At 42.0% G+C, this 18,553-nt stretch overlaps 1 protein-coding gene and 1 long non-coding RNA gene across 2 annotated transcripts in view; one reads left to right on the forward strand and one right to left on the reverse strand.

Annotated features, from left to right (window-relative positions):
- Positions 1-18,553, reverse strand: part of LOC306967092 — a 376,547-nt gene that overhangs the window by 357,600 nt on the left and 394 nt on the right. The window lies entirely within an intron of this gene.
- csf3r (colony stimulating factor 3 receptor) lies at positions 3,534-18,308 on the forward strand. Its single transcript, XM_079562200.1, has 16 exons — positions 3,534-3,632; positions 9,027-9,108; positions 9,738-9,811; positions 11,028-11,324; positions 11,595-11,724; positions 12,688-13,018; positions 14,017-14,167; positions 14,457-14,539; positions 14,650-14,854; positions 15,791-15,979; positions 16,110-16,211; positions 16,495-16,641; positions 16,729-16,869; positions 16,953-17,046; positions 17,123-17,201; positions 17,592-18,308. The coding sequence occupies exons 3-16, from the start codon at positions 9,748-9,750 to the stop codon at positions 18,072-18,074; spliced, it is 2,496 nt and encodes an 831-aa protein (XP_079418326.1). The 5' UTR covers positions 3,534-3,632; positions 9,027-9,108; positions 9,738-9,747; the 3' UTR covers positions 18,075-18,308.

An 18,553-nucleotide genomic window follows, 5' to 3' on the forward strand; every position in this document is an offset into this window, starting at 1 on the left:
TGCGGCGGCCGGGTGACAGGTACTAGATAGGACTGGATTGGGTGCGTGTAAGGAGCACCGGCGTGAGCCTGAGCCGGTTTGACCTCACATCGGCGTCTCTGGCCTGCTTTTTCAGTGTGTCGCACTGTCCCTGGACGCTGTCTCCTGCTGGAAATAACCCGTAGCTGCAGTGAGAGGACACACATATCGAGCCAATCTGCTGCAATTTGTCCTTGGGTCCGATGCGTTACAGTATAAGCAGAAAAAAAAAAGTAAAGTTTGTTATTGGACAAACGATAATCCGGTTTCCCCTATCAACTTTAATTATGCATACCAGACCAATCTTCTAACTTGACCAAACATAGCTCAAGAGCTCCAGACAGGTAGCCCCAGCGGCTTTGCGGGATGGATCAAACTCAGAGGTGTAGGAGAAGGCTGCTGCTGCCATGTGTGGTCCAATTTCAACTCAGATAAGTGAAACTGTAAACTTCCATGTGAGAAAATGTGCTCAATTGTGGATTGTTGTTTCCATGGCTTTCTTAGCATCGTATGGCCTATGCCAAATATATTTACTATATTCTAGCACCTCCATTGTTTGCTAGTGTCCTCGTATCATTATCATATTTTGATTTAAAGCCATAGAAGAGCTTTGTTCTAATGCTGACTACTATGTCTGGAACCATTTTTATGCCATACAATACATTTAACGATAAAGAGAGAGGCCAATATCATACTGCAATACAAGTCTGAAGGTGGATTCACACAAACCAAATTCCCTGTCACTGTTTGGGGAGACAGGGCGACTATTTGTCTGCTCAGATTTCCTCTCATCTACCCTCGTCTCACCTGGAACATATGAAGCCACTCAAACCCCAGACCAAGCCTGACACTGTGCGGTGGCAGTCTCTGGGAATGAATTGTTTTCTCATGGAGACCCCGAGTCTGTATTTCTTTTTCTGAAGTTTGTGCATTTATCAGACTAGTTGATGAAACATCAAGCACACATACAGTATAGTGAGTCCAACCACCCAAAAAACCCAGTAGAAAAGCTTTCCTTTCACAATCTGGCCAATTACAGCGCTGACTCGACAAACACAATTGCGCAAAACTAGCTTCATCGAGCAACCACAGATCGCCGTCTACGCTTGATTATGTTATTCACACCAAACACACGTGTCCCGCCGTCTGTGGAAAACTTGCTCGGCCACTCCCGACAGGAGATTTTTACATTGGTGGGAATGGGCCTTTAGGCTTTGATAAGAAATCCCAACACTTTACCTGAATGACTAAAAAACAAAAACACAAGAGGGGTGAGTTTGCAAAGTGAGGAGAGTGAAATTTGAAAGTAAAAAGTCAAATTCCTCCCCTCTTTGACCCGAAAGCGCTTCTTACGCCTCATTTACACCGAGTATGTTATGTCCACGGCCCGTTTTACGTACGTCAACACACGGATTGTAGTTTACACTGTGTCCATACATCTTAAATCCGTCATGTAATATGTAGCCTTTTAATCACATGTCAGCTCTTTTTTCTCAGTTAAACATGCAGTATAGGAGCTCATAGTTAGTTTGCAAAATGAGGAGAGCAGGAACAGAATTTTCAAAAGTAAATGATCAGGCTCCTCCCCCTGCTTCCTGATTGGACCTGACAGGCTGGTTCACAGGAAAAGCTCGACTCATTGGTCAACACGGGATGATACTAGACTCTGATTAGTTGGTAAGATCCTGGAAGGATGGAAAATAACATACGTATATACTTTTAGACTTCCAGACTATCACTTTAAAGCAGGGATATAGGCAAGTTTGCTGGGTGGTAGGCCAATTTTCCTCCATTTTTCATTAAAAACCAGAGGCAGAACCTCCCAGGTGATGGTAAAGCACTGCTGTACAAACGGTGCTGCACATCATATATGGCCTAACATGGGGCTTTAGGGACACCCTTCTTAGACTTCAAAATGAATCTGCAATAATGCAGTTTGACAAAGGTGTGTCACGACATCACAGGGTGATGCTTTGTCCCGGCCCTTGTGGCTATAATGTGGGGTTAGTCAGGAAGGAATCTCAAGAGGTGACAGCCATTCTATTACATACAGTACGAGAACCGTAATCAAACGCAGTGAAGCTTCATCAATTCTAGCCTCTGGGCCTTCAGCTAATTTTACTGCTCACTGAAATGTAGCGTGTAATACCCAATGGAAGCGGAGCATTTCCTTCATTACCACTGATTAGGGAAAAAGAGATCATGCAGAATATGTCAGTGTAAGATAACTGGTTAATGTGTTTTTAATTAGAGATTGCGTTCCTACTCTCCGGATGACTCTTATTCAAAAATCCACTACTGTGTGCATTTAATTCCATCTCCAGTGGCCTCTTGATGAATCATTATGTTGGTGAGGGCAGGCAGGAGTGACCGGGAGAGGCACACTACAGCAGCCAGATTAAAAGTTGAGTGGGTGAGCTCACTGGCACGGCGTAGCCAGAGAATCATTCCACGATTTAATAAGCTAATAAACGTGATATGGCAAGTAGTTTCCAGTGCCCTTGGGGGGTCACGGCGGAGTTTACAATCCCATTTAAGAGCTTGTTCTATTACCATGCTGACAAAGGGGTGACGACTATGGTTTTGAGGTAGCTCACGCACAAGTCCCGCGAGGTCAGATTCCGAAAGACTTATTGCGGCCCACAGACAGGGCTCTCGGAAGTCGTGTCGGAGGGCACTTTGGCAGACGACATATTAAAAAGTTAGAATGTCATAAATTGTTGAAAAGCAGCCGTTTGCTTCTCAAGACTGGGCTTTCTGCACTGCGCCAGAAATGTTCCTTTCAAAGTGAACTGCACGGAAAGTGAACTCAAATGAGTGATGGCAAATAGAAAAGATGGACAAAAGCCAAGACTTCTGATTGTTGTTCGATCTACAGTAGCATCTTCATGAAGATACATTTGTCAGCATGCCAGACTTCTTTTTCACCCCTTGAACTACCTTGAGACCTGTGGTTCCAAAATGTAGAACTAGTAGATTCCCCAACAGTTTTATCCCAGCAGCTTTGACTTCTGTAACATTTCTTTTAATATAATTTATTCGATTACGTCTTCTCCAGAACGTCAGGAAGATTCTCAATGGGTTATGATCTGGACTCTGTGGCGGCCAATCCATAATGTCAAAGTGATGACTGAACTTTCACTTTTTCCACAATGTGGGCCTGATCAGTCCTGGCTTTGTCATCTTGGAATATGCCCGTGCCGTCAGGAAAGAAGAAATCGATACCTGGTCATTCAGAATGTTCAGGTCGTCGGCTGATCTCATTCTTTGGGCGCACAGTTAGTCAAATCCATGTGGAAGTGTCATTTACCTGCAGAGAACTAATAAAGACACCTGAACCTCAACATGCCCCTGTAGTTCGAAAAGCAACTCCAGCCTGTTTGGTAATGCAGATGGTAACTAATCATAACCCCGTAATATTGTGCTGACAGGCATCACGGTTTTGTTGTGCCCTCCTCTTTGTACGTTCCCAGAAGTGGGGCCCCATCACTCACGGGTGTCTTCCTGAAAAATAGTGAAGTTTCACAAAGCCCAAACGAGGATGTTGGTTAGCACAGCGCGGCGTCTCTTCAGTGCTTTGAGCCTGTGAGGAGAGTGTCTCTGCAGCAGCTGTGGTGAGTACGACGCTCTCTCATGAGCCTTTACTTACACAACAGGCCATTAGCTGCTCCTTTCAGGCTCACATTTGAAAGAGAAACTTCAAAAAGATACTCATGATTGACGCAGAGTCGGCCTGACGGTGACATTTCTGGCCCACTGCCTTGTGGACAGTTTTTGATTACAATGTTATTATCCCTAAAACTTGAAGAAAGATGTTTAGTTTTAGCTAACTAATAACACATCTAGAAGAGTAGGATCTTTGTTTTAAACAATATCCCCCCTGACATGCTCAAATAAATCTGATTTTATTAATAACTGTTGGCACTACACTTTGCCCAGGGACAGTTTAAAAGAAGCTCTGTAACACTCATACATTTATCAGTGATTAAATGAATGAATACAATATTTGGCACTAAAAAGGACTTTTTAAAATATTCGTCCCCAAATGGAGGGTCAAGATCTCCTTGTAAGTCAGGGAATGGGAACTTATTTCATTGTTTTTTGGAAGTTCTTTTGTAACACAATGGACTGAATGTGTGTTTGAAAGTTTAAAAGTGATTAAGTCTTTTCAAAGCTTCACTGATTTTGAACTAATAAGACATTTGGGGTCCTTTAATCAAAGCTGTCGAGTAAAATACCCATTGTTTTTGTACTAGCTGTTACAAAAAGAGGATGTGAAACAATGGATTCCTCCTTCCTAGAATTTGGGAGTTTTGTAACTGCTGACTCAAAGGTAATCCATTTGTGATTAATAAACCGTTCCGTGGGAAGCTTTAAGGTAGAATTTTATAAATTATTTTCATATTTCTCTTTGAAAGTGTATGTTTTATTGTGAGAAATGAGGTGAGAAAGAGGAAGCTGAGGAGAGCTTGTCATCACACCGTGCTGAGGATATTGCCAAATCCTGAAAGCAGGCGTGTGGTATAGGCCTAGCCCCCATCGAAACCAGAGGAAGCATATGGTGTCAGTGCACATCTCTGTTTTTTTCCACACGATACAACCCATATGTAGGACGAAGAATTTCCAAACGTTATTTTGTCTTTTTATTTTTACACTAATTATCATATATACACTGCCATTCAAAAGTTTGGGTTCACTTAAAATGTCCTTATTTTTTAAAGAAAAGCATAGATATGTTGGGTATAAGGAATTCAATTAAAGGAATAGGCCACCGTTTTTACATACTGAGATATGTTCTTACCTTAGCTTTGACGAGTTCTTTAGGACCTGTCTGGTCTTCCCCCGTGCCTTCATTCACGTAAACACAGCGCAGACGGCGTTAGCATTTAGCCTCTCCCTCTCTCCTCCATAGCTCCAAAACAGGTCAAGATAGAAGCTACCAAGCTCTTCCACGTTTTCCCTATTTAAATATGGCTACGTGAAGTGTTACACTACAAAGTATAATTACACAAAATTAAACAATGTGGATTTTCTAAGCGGATAAAGGGGGAACTATATTGTAAGGCGTAATAATACCAGGAGTAGTTCGAAATCTGCGCAGTAATCTTCACTTTACTGCGCAGTAATCTTCACTTAATGTGCGGATGCCAAACTACCTGATATGGAAGAGTATAATATGGTTACTCTGCCGATCACTAGACAGCATAGACACTCAAAAACGGTACATTTTTTGTGGATAATAATGCATTTGTTTAAAAAAAAAAAAAAAACTAGGTGAGATTGGACATTGTTGATGTGAATTTCTGTTCTAGCTGGAAACAGGTGATTTTTAATGGATAGCAACCATCACTCCAGTGTTCTAATGGTACATTGTGTTAGCTAATCATGTTAAAGAGTAACTGATGATTAGAAAACCCTCGCGCAAATATCCTAACACTGCTGAAAACTGTTGTGCTGATGAGAGAAGCTTTAGAACTGACCTGGGTGACCCCAAACTTTGGAACAGTAATGTATGTATTTATTTGGAAGCCCACGTATTTGGAAAGTTTATCTTCAGGGGAGCCCTGTTAATTTAGCTGTATTTTTTTATATAGATACAGCCTTTGACATGGTTTTGCTCAAGGTCCTCCTTGATATAACCAAGACTTTTTTATGTGTTTCCAATGGGGTTTGCCAGTGCGATGCAGCATTGTTGCGATATTATGCAAAAGTGACTTTTAGAGCTTTTGAACCTTTTTACAATGTTGTTCTCTTATCAAACACATACCTGGGGCTGCGTTTCGAGCATCTAGCACTGGCGAATATTAATAACCTTGAAATAAAATGGCAAAATTATTGATTCATTGATTAGCTCCGCTATGTAAATAGACAAACTGTGCTCATGTTTTACATTTTTTTCAGAGCAATTACTGAAAATGTCCGGACAAATGTTGAAAGTTACGAAAGTAAAGTCTGCGAACCTCGAGCCGATTTAGTTACCCCTGCTTTAGCGCACTGGTCAACCTTTTTAGAGCCAGGGGCTACTTCAAGAGCATTAAGTTGTTCAAGGACAACCAGCTCAAAATAATAAGACTTCAAGTTAAACTGCTATATTGTAGACTCTTAAGCATATTATATGACAAATTCATACTTTTAAACAAATAATGATTTGCAAGAAAACGAATAACTGTATTTTTTACATCAAAAAACAAGAAATTGGACTGTTATCTTTTTGTTTTTTGGAAAACTAACCAACCCTATGCCCACGGGTGACCTCTGCTCTAGTGCATCTTTGAGCAATTTTTTAATCTTCTCCAGTTTTTAGCATAAAGGTAGCAGCTCCAGCCAAGCTTGATCCTCTCCTCACGGGGGGCTTATTTTAGCCCGCTCATAGGATATGGAAGTGAGACGAAGCCTGGATATTATGTTTCAGATCAATATTGCACTTTCTAAGCAACAAAGTCTATGACAGTGATAATTTCCAAATGCATGGAAAAAGTACCACTTTGCTTTTAAACTTGAGTCATTTTACTTTAATCTTATACTTATTTTCTTTTGCTCCTTTAGAAATCCAGCGCTTCTCCCACAACTGCAAAGCACACGAGCTCCTCTTCCCTTATCTCTCTCTCTCTCTCACTCATTCCCCGCCTCTCTCACTCCCTCCTCCCTCATGCACTCCCCCGCTCTCACTCCCTTTCACCCTCCCCTCTCTCTCAGACAATTATTGTACATATTAGCAGTCAACACAAATGTGAAATTGGAGGCAAAATGGAGGCCTTTATGCACACTGCTGATAAGAAACTGGGAGAAACTCTATTTCTGACTGTGACTTTAACAAACACTTTACCAAATAGCAGGTTATTGTGGACCGGGGGGCAGCGATTTGACTCTCGGGCTTTTGAATTACAAATTATTAATATACTGCAGCCTTTTGTCAGGAGTTTGGCGCAATTTGCATTTTCAGAAGCAACTCTCTGCCTTGGGGGTGGAACAGTGAGGAGCAAAGATGGTGATTTGGAAAGTCGGGTAATAGAAATCTGATAACTAACGACCGGGATTGCTTTTATTGTGATCCAAGCACTTCATGTTTTCAATTTGGACTCGTTTGCTGCCGGGAAAGAGGTTGCAGTCTGGTCAACAAGCGAAAACTATTTTTTTACCAACAACCGATAAGGGCTGAGAGGGAATGTGGCATGTTGGAAGTTACAGATATTAGTCCACTGCTGCCAGGAAGATACGACGATGCTGCGTGAACATAATGAAACCGACACCAATGGGACTGAGTAAAGGTTGACTTTTCAGAGCCAACAAGCAAACCTTCTTTCTGAGGCAAAATGAGTGCATTTTCTCTTGTTTCGCCTTTACCCAATTCTAAAAACCTCTGGAGAACAACAGTGTAATGCCTCATTTGAAAGCTAAGGCCTGTTTTCTCACCTCCGGATTTCTCACGACGCTTAAATCCTCTCCTTGCGAAGTGCAAACGCTTGTCATTAGCTTCACTACTGACGCTCGCGCTAACATCCTTTCCCCTTTTGTTCTCTTTGTTGAAACAGCTGCGCAGCGAAGGGGAGCAAGAGAGGGGTAGTGGGAGGGGCTTATTGTAGCTCGCTCATAGCATCAGGAAGTTAAACCACTGAGCCAAGACACAGAGATCCAAAAGTATAGGAGGGAGTCAGGAAAGTGCATTTTCTCCGGTTTGCCTTTACCCAATTCTAAAAACTTCTCGACTGGAGAGCGACTGCGAAATGCCTCATTTGAAAGCTAAGGCCTACATAACCGATCCTAACATTTTTTGTCCCATTATCGCCGTTTTTTTTGTCACATTTTTTCGTCACATTCTTGTCGCTCTTTTGTCACTTTTTTTTGTTACATTTTGCTTTTCTTTTTTTTTTAAGATTTGGGTAATGCCAAGCTGGAGGAAATGTGCTCGGTTCAGGTGGGGGTTAAGAGGTTTGCCATTTTTCAAGCAGACACGCTGATATCTTTTAGCTGATATCTATGTATTTATTTCAGTCTCATTTGTTTATTTATCTATTTATTAATCTCAATAACTTGATATTTATTTCTAGTTTTCATCAATGTTTTTATACTGCTTCTTATGTTTTAAGGATCTTTAGTGTCTCCTCTGAAGGAGCCCTGTGCCTCGGGGGCGGTGACTGGCTGTGGCTGTGTGGGTGCTGTCCCGTGGGTGCCCAGGTGGAGGTGTGGTGTCTCTGCCGCGCCTCCTGTGGGGACCCTTGTGTCGGCGCCCGGGCGGCCGTGGCTTGTCTGCTGCTCCCGGGGCGGACGGCTCCTCTGATGGGGTTTCCTCACCTTGGTCATCTGTACCCAGACTTATGTACTTTTGATTACAATGATTTTGACTCTGTGTGTGAGTGTAGAGTAAAGGGAAGGGGGTGTAGGTGTGTGTGTGTATTGTGATAACTGTATATATTGGGAGGGTGGGAGGGTTTGACAGGCACTTTGCGATGCCCCTGCGTATGAAAAGCACTCTATAAGTAAAGATTTACAGCAGTGTTAATTTCGTCGACTAAAATATTTAGTCTTAATTTTAGTCAAAGTGATATTTTTGACGACTAAAATTGGACTAAAACTAAATTAAAAGTTTTTCATGAGACTAAAACTATGACTAAAATGTCCAGATATTTTAGTCGACTAAAATAAGACTAAATAAAAATTAAAGGGAGAGACTAAAATCATGCAAACTTCTATTGACCGTCTGAAAGAGCCTCAGATCATGTAAATTCTCTGCCAAAGGATCAGCTCTGAGCTTTGTTCATGTGGAGCAGCTCCATGAAGCAGAGGAAGATTAAATATGATTATAATGAATATTATCAATGTAAAGTCGACTAAATCCGTCTTAAATTTAGTCGACTAAATTGACATGCAATTTTAGTCGACTAAAACTAGACTAAAATTGAAAAGATTTTTTCGACTAAATCTCGACTAAAATTACATTACATTTTAGTTAAAAGACTAAGACTAAAACTAAAATAAAATATGTTGTCAAAATTAACACTGTTTTACAGAAAGAAACTCTTCACATCAACGTAATATTGAGCTGGAAGCTTCGTAAGATGACCGTTCGCCCAAGAAGCTGAACTTGTGATGGTGAGTTTTTTTTTTCTTTTTCCCATCTTCCACGCTCCACGCCCGTTCCCGTCCCGACGTTCCCAGGCGAGTTGCAGTATAAGCAGGTTGCTGAGAGCTTCAATATGCTGGAGAACCGCTCCCATCTGCTCATTGTATGTGTCCAATCAGCTATGGAACACGTACTCAACTGGATACCACCAAACAACTGGCAATTACAATTTCCCATGCCTGCTCTCTAATTCTAATTGAGCGTTACAGGAGAGCTAGACACACTTTCGCCGTATCAAGTGATTCCGCCTGCTGGGAGTTCGGATTCATTTTTGAAAACGGTCCTTTAAAGTCAAATTTGAAGAGTCTGTGCAATTGTCTGTGCAATCATGTTAGACAAATGTGGATCCGGGCTGTCATACGTAGAAGTAGATTTTTCTCTCACCGGCGGGCACCATGCCAGAGGATTTTCCAATATTTATGAGAGCCCGTCTCTTCTTATTGAAAGCCATTGAAGATCCTCGTTCCCATACACGCCATTCTACACACCTGAATATCAACGCTCAACACACATAGTCAAACGCTATTCTGATGATCGGCCATAAATGGTTGTAATGTGCGTTTTTTTTTTTTTGTCTCCCATTGAATCTGCCCGACAGGTTTATCGTCATGACATCCACACGCCTGTCTCTGATTGTCATGCTGCTGGCGTTGGCGAATGGCGCGAGGAATGGTGAGTGGAAAAAAAAGCAAATCTAAATGGAAATGCCTAAGCAGCAGTTAGACGGAAGCAATTGTTATTACACCTTCACTTACTGTGACTTTGATTTCTCGGTCGGCTTGAATTTAAAGTGCAGGAATGTTGTCGATTTGCAGCGTGACAGCGGCTGCCATTTTGTACAGGGATCTGGGAGCGTTTTGTCATAAATGGGTTTAGTCATTTTTTGATAAGTTGGGTAGGGGAGCCGCACATCTCACACTGGTTTGATACGTGCATTAACCTCTTAACCCCCACATGAACCGAGCGCACTTTCTTCAGCTTGGCATTGCCCAAAATCTAAAAACATCTTGACGAAAACAGGGATGAAAACGCAACAAAAAAGTGACCAAAAAAAAGCAAGAAAACGTGATGAAAAAGTGACAAAAATGTGACAAAAACACAACAAAAAAGCCCCCAAAAAGTGGCGATAATGTGACGAAAACGCAACAAAAAAAATGTGATGAAAAATACGACAAAAAAGGTGATGATAACACGACGAGGTAAAAGATCTGACTAGATAAGTTTTGCAGATCTTAGCTTTCAAATGAGGTGTTACACTGGCTTATTAATAGGCCGTAAGATCTCCAGTCATACAGCCTTTAGTTTAAAGCCAAACTGGAGATAATGTACTCAGTTAAAGTGGGGGTTAAGAGGTTAAAGGGGCTAGATGCAAGTTAGTCATTTTATGCTCACTACTGCCACCTCAGGTCTTATGCGTAACTGCAGCTTCTATATTAAGCTTGTGCATGACGGCACTTAACACCTTTTTGCAGGATTTTTAGAGACAGTTGTGGTGAACAGGTCTGAGCTCATTCTATATATTAGGACACGGCTGGAACATGTAGGGGGAGGAATATACTTAGTTTTAACATTTTTAAACTCCGTATAGTCCCTTTAAGTAATGTTTTTAAACATTTTCTGTTCAGAATTCTGCAAACTCTATACTTTTTTTCCACCAACATGTGAATCATACAAATGTACCATGTCCAGGCGAGAGACTTACTCCAAAAGTGAACTGCCTTGCATCAGCTTTGTTTCAAACAGTATTTGTGCTAAATGATAAGGCTCTTATGTGCAGATATTATTGAAATTATGCCATTTAGTGTTAGTCTTTTTACATTCAGACCTAATTTACAACATGTTTTAATGCCTTTTTCGGGAGATTTTAAAAATGTTTTCCCTTGTTTAGAGAATGTGGTGCAGCCATGTGCCGAGGTCCAGACGTCCAGTGCGGTGGTAGCTCTAGGGTCCCAGGTCTCAGCCACCTGTACCATCAGAAAGGACTGCCCTTTTCCCATCGCCCCGGATGTCCAGATCGAGTGGCGACTGGGTGAAGCCGTTCTCCCGAGCAGCTCCGTGGCCAACCAGAGTAGCAGGATTTCTGAGGTTGTCATACCCAGCTTCAACAGCACCATGGCGTTCCTCATGTGCAGTGTCCAGACATCGCCGCCGCAGATAGTGGGAGGGGTGCAGATCCGCGCTGGACGTGAGAAGCGTTTCAATTTGTTTTTTTGTTTCTTTCTGTGCATGCTTCAACTGGCAGTTTTCAAATTTACAGTTCACTAAATTAATTTACAAAAGAGTATTGATTTTATTTCAGTTAATATCAAGTTACATAACAAAAAGATAAGAGTAATAGTCAAATGGATAATATGTTTAGGCCTACTGGTTTTAAGTTGAGCAGTAAAGTCTAACTGCAACATTTGTAGACACACAAAGCAATAAGTAATTGAAACATGTGGGGTTTTTTGGGCAGATCTTCCATCAGTACCTCATCACCTGCACTGTCAGACTAACCTGACCACGCCCAGCACTATGTCATGCACCTGGGATCCAGGGAGAGACAGTCATCTCCCCACAACGTACAGCCTGCATACACACATAAGGTAACATCCTTGAATATAGGAGAGGTTTTTCAAGTAGTCAGCTGGAATGGGCTGCTTGAGGTTAATCTGTTCCGCCTCTGGTTATCAAACTGGCTTTAAACGTAAGTTCTCTATCACGCTTCTCCATTCTATATTATGTAACGGCCTGAAGAGGTAGTCTCTCCTCTCAGAGAACCAGAGTTACACTGTGACCCGGACCTTATCTGTTGTTAGGCCCGTTTCAGTCATCACTAACCCAAAACAAGGGTCGTTGGTTCACATACGTCCCATGTGCATTTTCAAGGCTCTGTTGTTTTTGTAATGTAAAACTAAGGAGACTACTGTATATGAAGGAGGCAGAATCCGCCATATCTATTTGAAGATGGGTTATGTTGCTCGCTTCGTTTTATACCCAGAAATAAAGATTCTCTCAACCCGCTTGCCTAAAATTCTCATCTCACTGTCATACCGCTGACTGTGGGCCACTTTTGTTAATAACAAGGTGGTTCATGGCAGATCTAACCCCTGTCAGGAGGAGCGTCAAAGCCAGCTTGATCACCAGAATTTGAACAGATGAGAAAGCTTCTTACAGTAAATAAGGGTCAAAACATCCTCAACTCAAACAGCCCAATCCAGTTGATGACCTTGGAAATATCTATTTCAATGGAAATCCTCTGGATGACCCACATGTTAATGTTATTAGAGCGTATTTGACCTTTCAGTGACACAGCGGCTGCTTGGGTGGCGTTTTTGAGGGTTCCTAGTAGGTTTTCGGTGCTGATTGAACTTCCTCCATGGTCACTTATACATCCCACTCAGAAAACCTACAAAAAACCCGCAAGTACCTGGAATAAAATTCATTCAGGATCAGTAGGGGACACAGGGATGGAAAGTAAAGGCGCTAAGCAAACCACCCATACAGCCACTGGGTCACTGAACAATCAAATACACACTATATTTATTTATTTTAATTTTTTTCCCCAGGGGTTCAGAGAACTACAGCTATGTTCTTCCGCCAGGACATCACAGCTACACCATTCCTCGCAAGGGTTTCGGCATTTTCTCTGAAATGGAGATCTATGTGAAAGCAGTGAATGAACTTGGAGAAAGCAATTCTGTACCAGTCACTTTGGAACCTCTTAGTACAGCCAAGTTCCAGCCTCCTGAGATCACAAATATCTGCACCGTGCCTAATAAGTACGGCTGCTTGAGAATGTTCTGGAAGTTATCCTGGCAAGAGTTGTGGGTGCAGGCTACTATGAATGTTGAAGTGCAAGTCACGGCTGATGACAGTGAGCAATGGAGAGACCCACAAGTAAGTATTCACATTAAAGCCATATGACGTCTCTCCTCAGACCAGACTTGAAACTTTGGGAGTGGGGCATCACTAACTAATATATTTCATTTTTGATAATCCATTCCTAAAATAGCAATGTGGGCGTCCAGTAGATCAGTTGGAGAATAGTATCATGATTGTTTTGTTGCTTTTATGCTGAAGAAAATTATAATCTGTGGAGTTCCGCAGTGTGGCTTTAAAGGAATAGGCCACCGTTTTTACATACTGAGATATGTTCTTACCTTAGCTTTGACGAGTTCTTTAGGACCTGTCTGGTCTTCCCCCGTGCCTTCAATCACGTAAACACAGCGCAGACGGCGTTAGCATTTAGCCTCTCCCCCTCTCCTCTATAGCTCCAAAACTGGTCAAGATAGAAGCTACCAAGCTCTTCCACGTTTTCCCTATTTAAATATGGTTACGTGAAGTGTTCCACTACAAACTATAATTACCCAAAATTAAACAATGGATTTTCTAAGCGGATAAAAGGGGGAACTATATTGTAAGGCGTAATAATACCAGGAGTAATATGGCATCCGCACAGTAAAGTGAAGATTACTGCGCGGATTTTGAATTACTCCTGGTATTATTACGCCTTACAATATAGTCCCACCTTTTATCCGCTTAGAAAATCCACATTGTTTAATTTTGTGTAATTATACTTTGTAGTGGAACACTTCACGTAACCATATTTAAATAGGGAAAACGTGGAAGAGCTTGGTAGCTTCTATCTTGACCTGTTGTGGAGCTATAGTGGAGAGAGGGAGAGGCTAAATGCTAACGCCGTCTGCGCTGTGCTTACGTGACTGAAGGCACGGGTGAAGATCAGACAGGTCCTAAAGAACTCGTCAAAGCTAAGGTAAGAACATATCTCAGTATGTAAAAACGGTGGCCTATTCCTTTAACATCAAACGCATTATGATGAATGAAAATGAGTGTGTTTAAGGTATAGTCTGTAACAATATGTTTCTATGTGTTAGAAAGTGCAGAAGCGCGTACGGCCGGCCAAACATATAGACCAGTGTCGCCTGCAGCACGGGACTCGCTACAGGGCCCAGATGCGAGTGAGATACCAACAAAGCCCCTGGAGTGAATGGAGCCGCAGTCACAGTGGAGTCACCTTGGAGAGCGGTGGGTTCAGATCAATGCTGTGTGCCACAATCAGTCACTCACATTCTCCAATCTGTGGCCTTTTCTTCCGTCCCCTGCTCTTTTCAATATATGCTAATGTCATGTTTTACACCTCCCATTGCTTTGCTCTGAGGCGCAGCCTGCAATTGATGTATCGAGTTTTGCCTCACACTCTGGCAGTGAATCCATAGAAGTGTCTTGTATAGAAAAGTTTCACATTCTAAAGACTGAGAATAGAGGCGCTGGCTTTTGACAAGCTGTGAAAGTGACATGCGTCTGGCTCTTTCAGCTCCCACTGGGCGCCTGGACTCCTGGATGAAGGTGTCGGGGGATCGCACGCACAAACAAGTCAGCGTGCATTTGTTTTGGAAGGTACACGAACAGCGCGGTTTGCCTGACACCTGTCATACACCCGTGCTCTGTGTTACACTGCTGGGTGAGCAAGGGCTCTCCTTGTAAAATATCTTCTGGTGTTTTTGCAGCCTTCAAAACAGTTCCGCGCCAACGGGCAGAATGTGTCATATGTAGTTTCACGCGCGAGGCAGCCAGGTGAGAGGGGCCAGCTGTGTGCTACAGCAGGGCGGCACTGCACTTTCCAGGCTCCAGCCAAAGCCAGGGTGTTTCTGAGTGCTGTCAATGCAGCGGGGAGATCCCAGCCCACTGAGATACGCATCTACCGGAACAAAGGTAATGCTTGAATTTGAACTCACTTAATACAATTGTTTTCTGATACGTTATTACTGTATAAAGGATTGGGAAGGAATGTTATTCAGTGTTACCATGGAAATCCTCCATGTTGGTGGTGCTAGCAAACACTCTCATAAACTAACATTAGCTAATAAACAATACAAAAAGTTTTTAAATAATGATAATGACAAACTGTCGAAAAGGCTAACTCAATCACACAGATATATTAGAACTCAGACGGAGGACAACATGAACCGGAATAGGCTCAGTCAAGGAGCAGGGAGTGACTGAAGGGAACAAACACTGACTATATACACAGAATTATGAAAAACTCAGTTAGATTCCTAGTCACTGCTGGTATTGCATTGCATTGCCTGACTAAAAAAACAAGTCACATGCTCTACTGTTTTGTTTAGCTTTGACAACTGCACACAGTCGCTGGGGCATAGTTTCAATAAGCATCAGCAATGTCAAAAGATCCCGTGTTTTTTCACCAAGATCTTGTATTGGTGATGCTGGAGTGTGACCACTGAGCAAAGCCTTCTCCTGCACATCCCATAGTTTCTTATAGGGTTAAGATCTGGACTCTGTGGTGGCCAATCTTTGTGTGAAAAGGATGTCTCATGCTCCCTGAACCACTCTTTCACAATGTGGCCGATCCCCGAATCATGGCTTTGTCTTTTCAATCCATTGACCGATGGAATACTGAGATACTAATACTAATAGTTTATTATTAGGGAATGCCCCGGGAATCCAACAATCCTCACCTCTATAGGCTATTTTAAATGTCTTTAGCTAGTAATGACATATACTTCAATGCATACATAATTTTGCCATGGTACACCATATTTCATAGTTGATAATATTACAAAATAAGCAATGCAGTTTCTCAATGAGTTAGCATAATAAGCTAACATAAATGCTTTGTGTTTGCAGATTTTAAAGCTATCACAGAGATGACTGTAACTCCACATGACGACACGTCGTTACTGGTCCAGTGGAAAAGAGAGGTCTTTGACTCTCTCCATGGATTTGTTGTGGAGTGGAGACCGTTATTAAAGACAGACCCTGCCCATGTACAATTTCAGATCACAAACAAAACTCAAACTAGTCTCATAATTTCAGGTACATTTGCACCTTTCACTGTTTTATTTCAGCGATGCTATTCTAATCTCACATGAATTCAAACAGACTCCTATACACCATCAGCTTAGGGGGCACTGATCCAGTCTAACCTCCCCTCTCTCATCAATAGGCGGCATTGAGCCATACAAGCCCTATGGGATCTCCGTGTATCCTCGGTTTAAGGATGGGATCGGCCTGCCTCAGACTGCTGACGCTTTCTCCAGACAAAAGGGTAAGTCGCCAAAGACGCAGACAAGATCACACGCTTGGGACAAAGAGTGGGCCGACCTGTGGGGCAGACAGAGGTCGAGGCGATTTCACATTAAAGGCAAAAGAGTGAAAGGAGAAAGATATGTGGTGGAACACTGCCCTCTTGTGGACAAATGTATAAATGCTGGTTGACTGGGTAAGGCAGGTTTTGTTCCCATTATCTGCGGATGGATGGATGGATGATGGATAAAATTTCAAGTGCTTAGAATAATCTTGTTACTCGCTTTCTTCATAATTTATCTAAGCTCCTTCAATGGTTCCAAACCTAAGAATCGAGAAGTCCGGGTATCTCAATGTGGAGCTGATCTGGGATGAGATACCACTGGAGCAAATGAACGGCATCATCCAGGGCTACAAAGTGTTTTACTGGGAGGAAAATGGGACTGCGAATGGTAAGCCAAATGCTGTGTCGTATTGTGTTTAAGATTGCTATGCAAATAAAATGCTGTGACATGTTTTTTTTTTTTTTCTTCTCATAGTCGCGCATGCCAAACCAAATGAGAGGAGCATATTTCTAAAGAACCTCAACCCTCGGTCTGTGTACCAAGCCTTTTTGATGGTATCTACATTTGGCGGGAGTGGAAACGGGTCAACAATTCATTTCAAAACCGAGTCTTTTGGTCAGTATCCCAATCGATAAACAATGATAAAGTGTTGGTGTATTAAAAAGAGAAAATGATAACATCCATAATATATTTTTCAGACATGGTTCTCGTGGTGATTAGTGTCACTTGCTGCTTGGGCCTGATTTTGACAAGCATTATCACATTGTTATATTATACCTCTTATCGCGGAAGGTGAGATCTTTAAAGCTAAAAGAGGCGTCTTCGATGTTTGAATAGGTTTTACTGTCAGTGTGTTTTCTTTTTGCAGATTCAAGGGTAATTTCTGTCCAATTATTCCCGATCCGGCCAACAGCAGCATCAAAGAATGGTCCATAGAATCATTAGAGGTGATGACAAACACATTTACTCAAGTGCATGTATTTAGGTAATTCTTTGAGGGGTGGAGTAGTTTCATTTCACAGTACTTTTTTAAACATTTACTTGAGTAATATTTGGAAGTAACTGTACCGTGAGTAAATCTGTAATCGACTAAAGCTTCATGTTCACGTGACAATGAATCCTCATATTTTCATGAGACAGTTCTAAGTAGTATTTTCATGTAGTACTTTTTATTTCACTTTTATTTGGGCAATTAATTGGATCAGTACTTTTTACTTCTACATAAGTGAGAGAACGTTTTTTGCTGGCCTTCCATATTGCATAAGAGGGTTCGTGTCAACATTATTCAATTTAGACATATTTTAGGGTAATTTCTTTCTTGTTTCTCTCAATCATAGGACATCCTCCCCGACTTCAGTAGCAAAGAACCAAGCCTGGTTCACCTGTCCCACCTCAGCTTCCTGGATCTCCCTGCGAAGGTACGGAAAGAAGAGGAGGACTGCTGGCTGAACAGCGCAGAGGAAACCAGCGACCTCGGGGAGTCCATCTGCGGCTCCCCGACCATCGCCGGGTACTGCGGATCCAACAGCGACTCTGTCCCATACGCGACCGTCGTCTTCTCCACCAGCCCATGCAACAGCCCCGCGCCCAGAGAGACCCACGCCTACCTGCGCTCCGAGTCCACACAGCCACTCCTTGAGGCAGAGGAGGCGTTCACCCCCAAGTGCTACCAGAACATCACTGCGGAGAAGGCTCGCGAGACGCGTTTCTTTGGCTCAAGTGAAAGCGATGAACTAGAAGAAGTGCCAGAGCCAGATAACAGTTGGGATGAATTTCCTTTCCTGAGAGCATTAGAGATGAATGTTTCCGAAAATGAATAAGAGCGATTTTTAGTGTGTGTGTGTGTGTAAAGGAGAAGCTGCTTAATGTCTGGTGTTAAAATGTGTTTTTCAAATTGAATGGTACAATGTTAAGCAATTGCTTATATATATATTTTTTTTAATTTTGTACTTTTATTACTTTGTGAGTGTCATTATGTCAAAGTCCCAGTGACTATGAGCACTGAATCAGTTTTATTTGGTTGTTCACGTCCAGAATGATCTTTTCCTTGTAAGATCATAATTAATACAACAATAAAAGAAGCAGAAGAAGCTTTTTTTTAGTATGTCACACCAAACAACTCAACAACAATAATCAAAACAAACTTATTCCATTATGCTCTTATTCCTCTCTTGTAAAACAAAATAGCTAAATTGTTTACCTAGTTAATCACTAGTTGATATTTGAAAGATTTTTTATTTTGACCGAGAACATTACGAAATGTTAGGCACATCTCGGCTTTGTTGAGTCTCAGTTCTTT

The sequence above is a fragment of the Gobius niger genome, assembly GCF_951799975.1.
Source record: "Gobius niger genome assembly, chromosome: 8".
Lineage (NCBI taxonomy): Eukaryota > Metazoa > Chordata > Actinopteri > Gobiiformes > Gobiidae > Gobius > Gobius niger.

Excerpts from the sequence above, each read along its gene's own strand:
- csf3r (XM_079562200.1), top strand. The coding sequence starts at position 9,748 with ATGACATCCACACGCCTGTCTCTGATTGTCATGCTGCTGGCGTTGGCG. Across the intron at positions 9,812-11,027 it reads GGCGAATGGCGCGAGGAATG|AGAATGTGGTGCAGCCATGT; the intron begins GTGAGTGGAAAA and ends TCCCTTGTTTAG. Across the intron at positions 17,047-17,122 it reads TATACCTCTTATCGCGGAAG|ATTCAAGGGTAATTTCTGTC; the intron begins GTGAGATCTTTA and ends TTCTTTTTGCAG.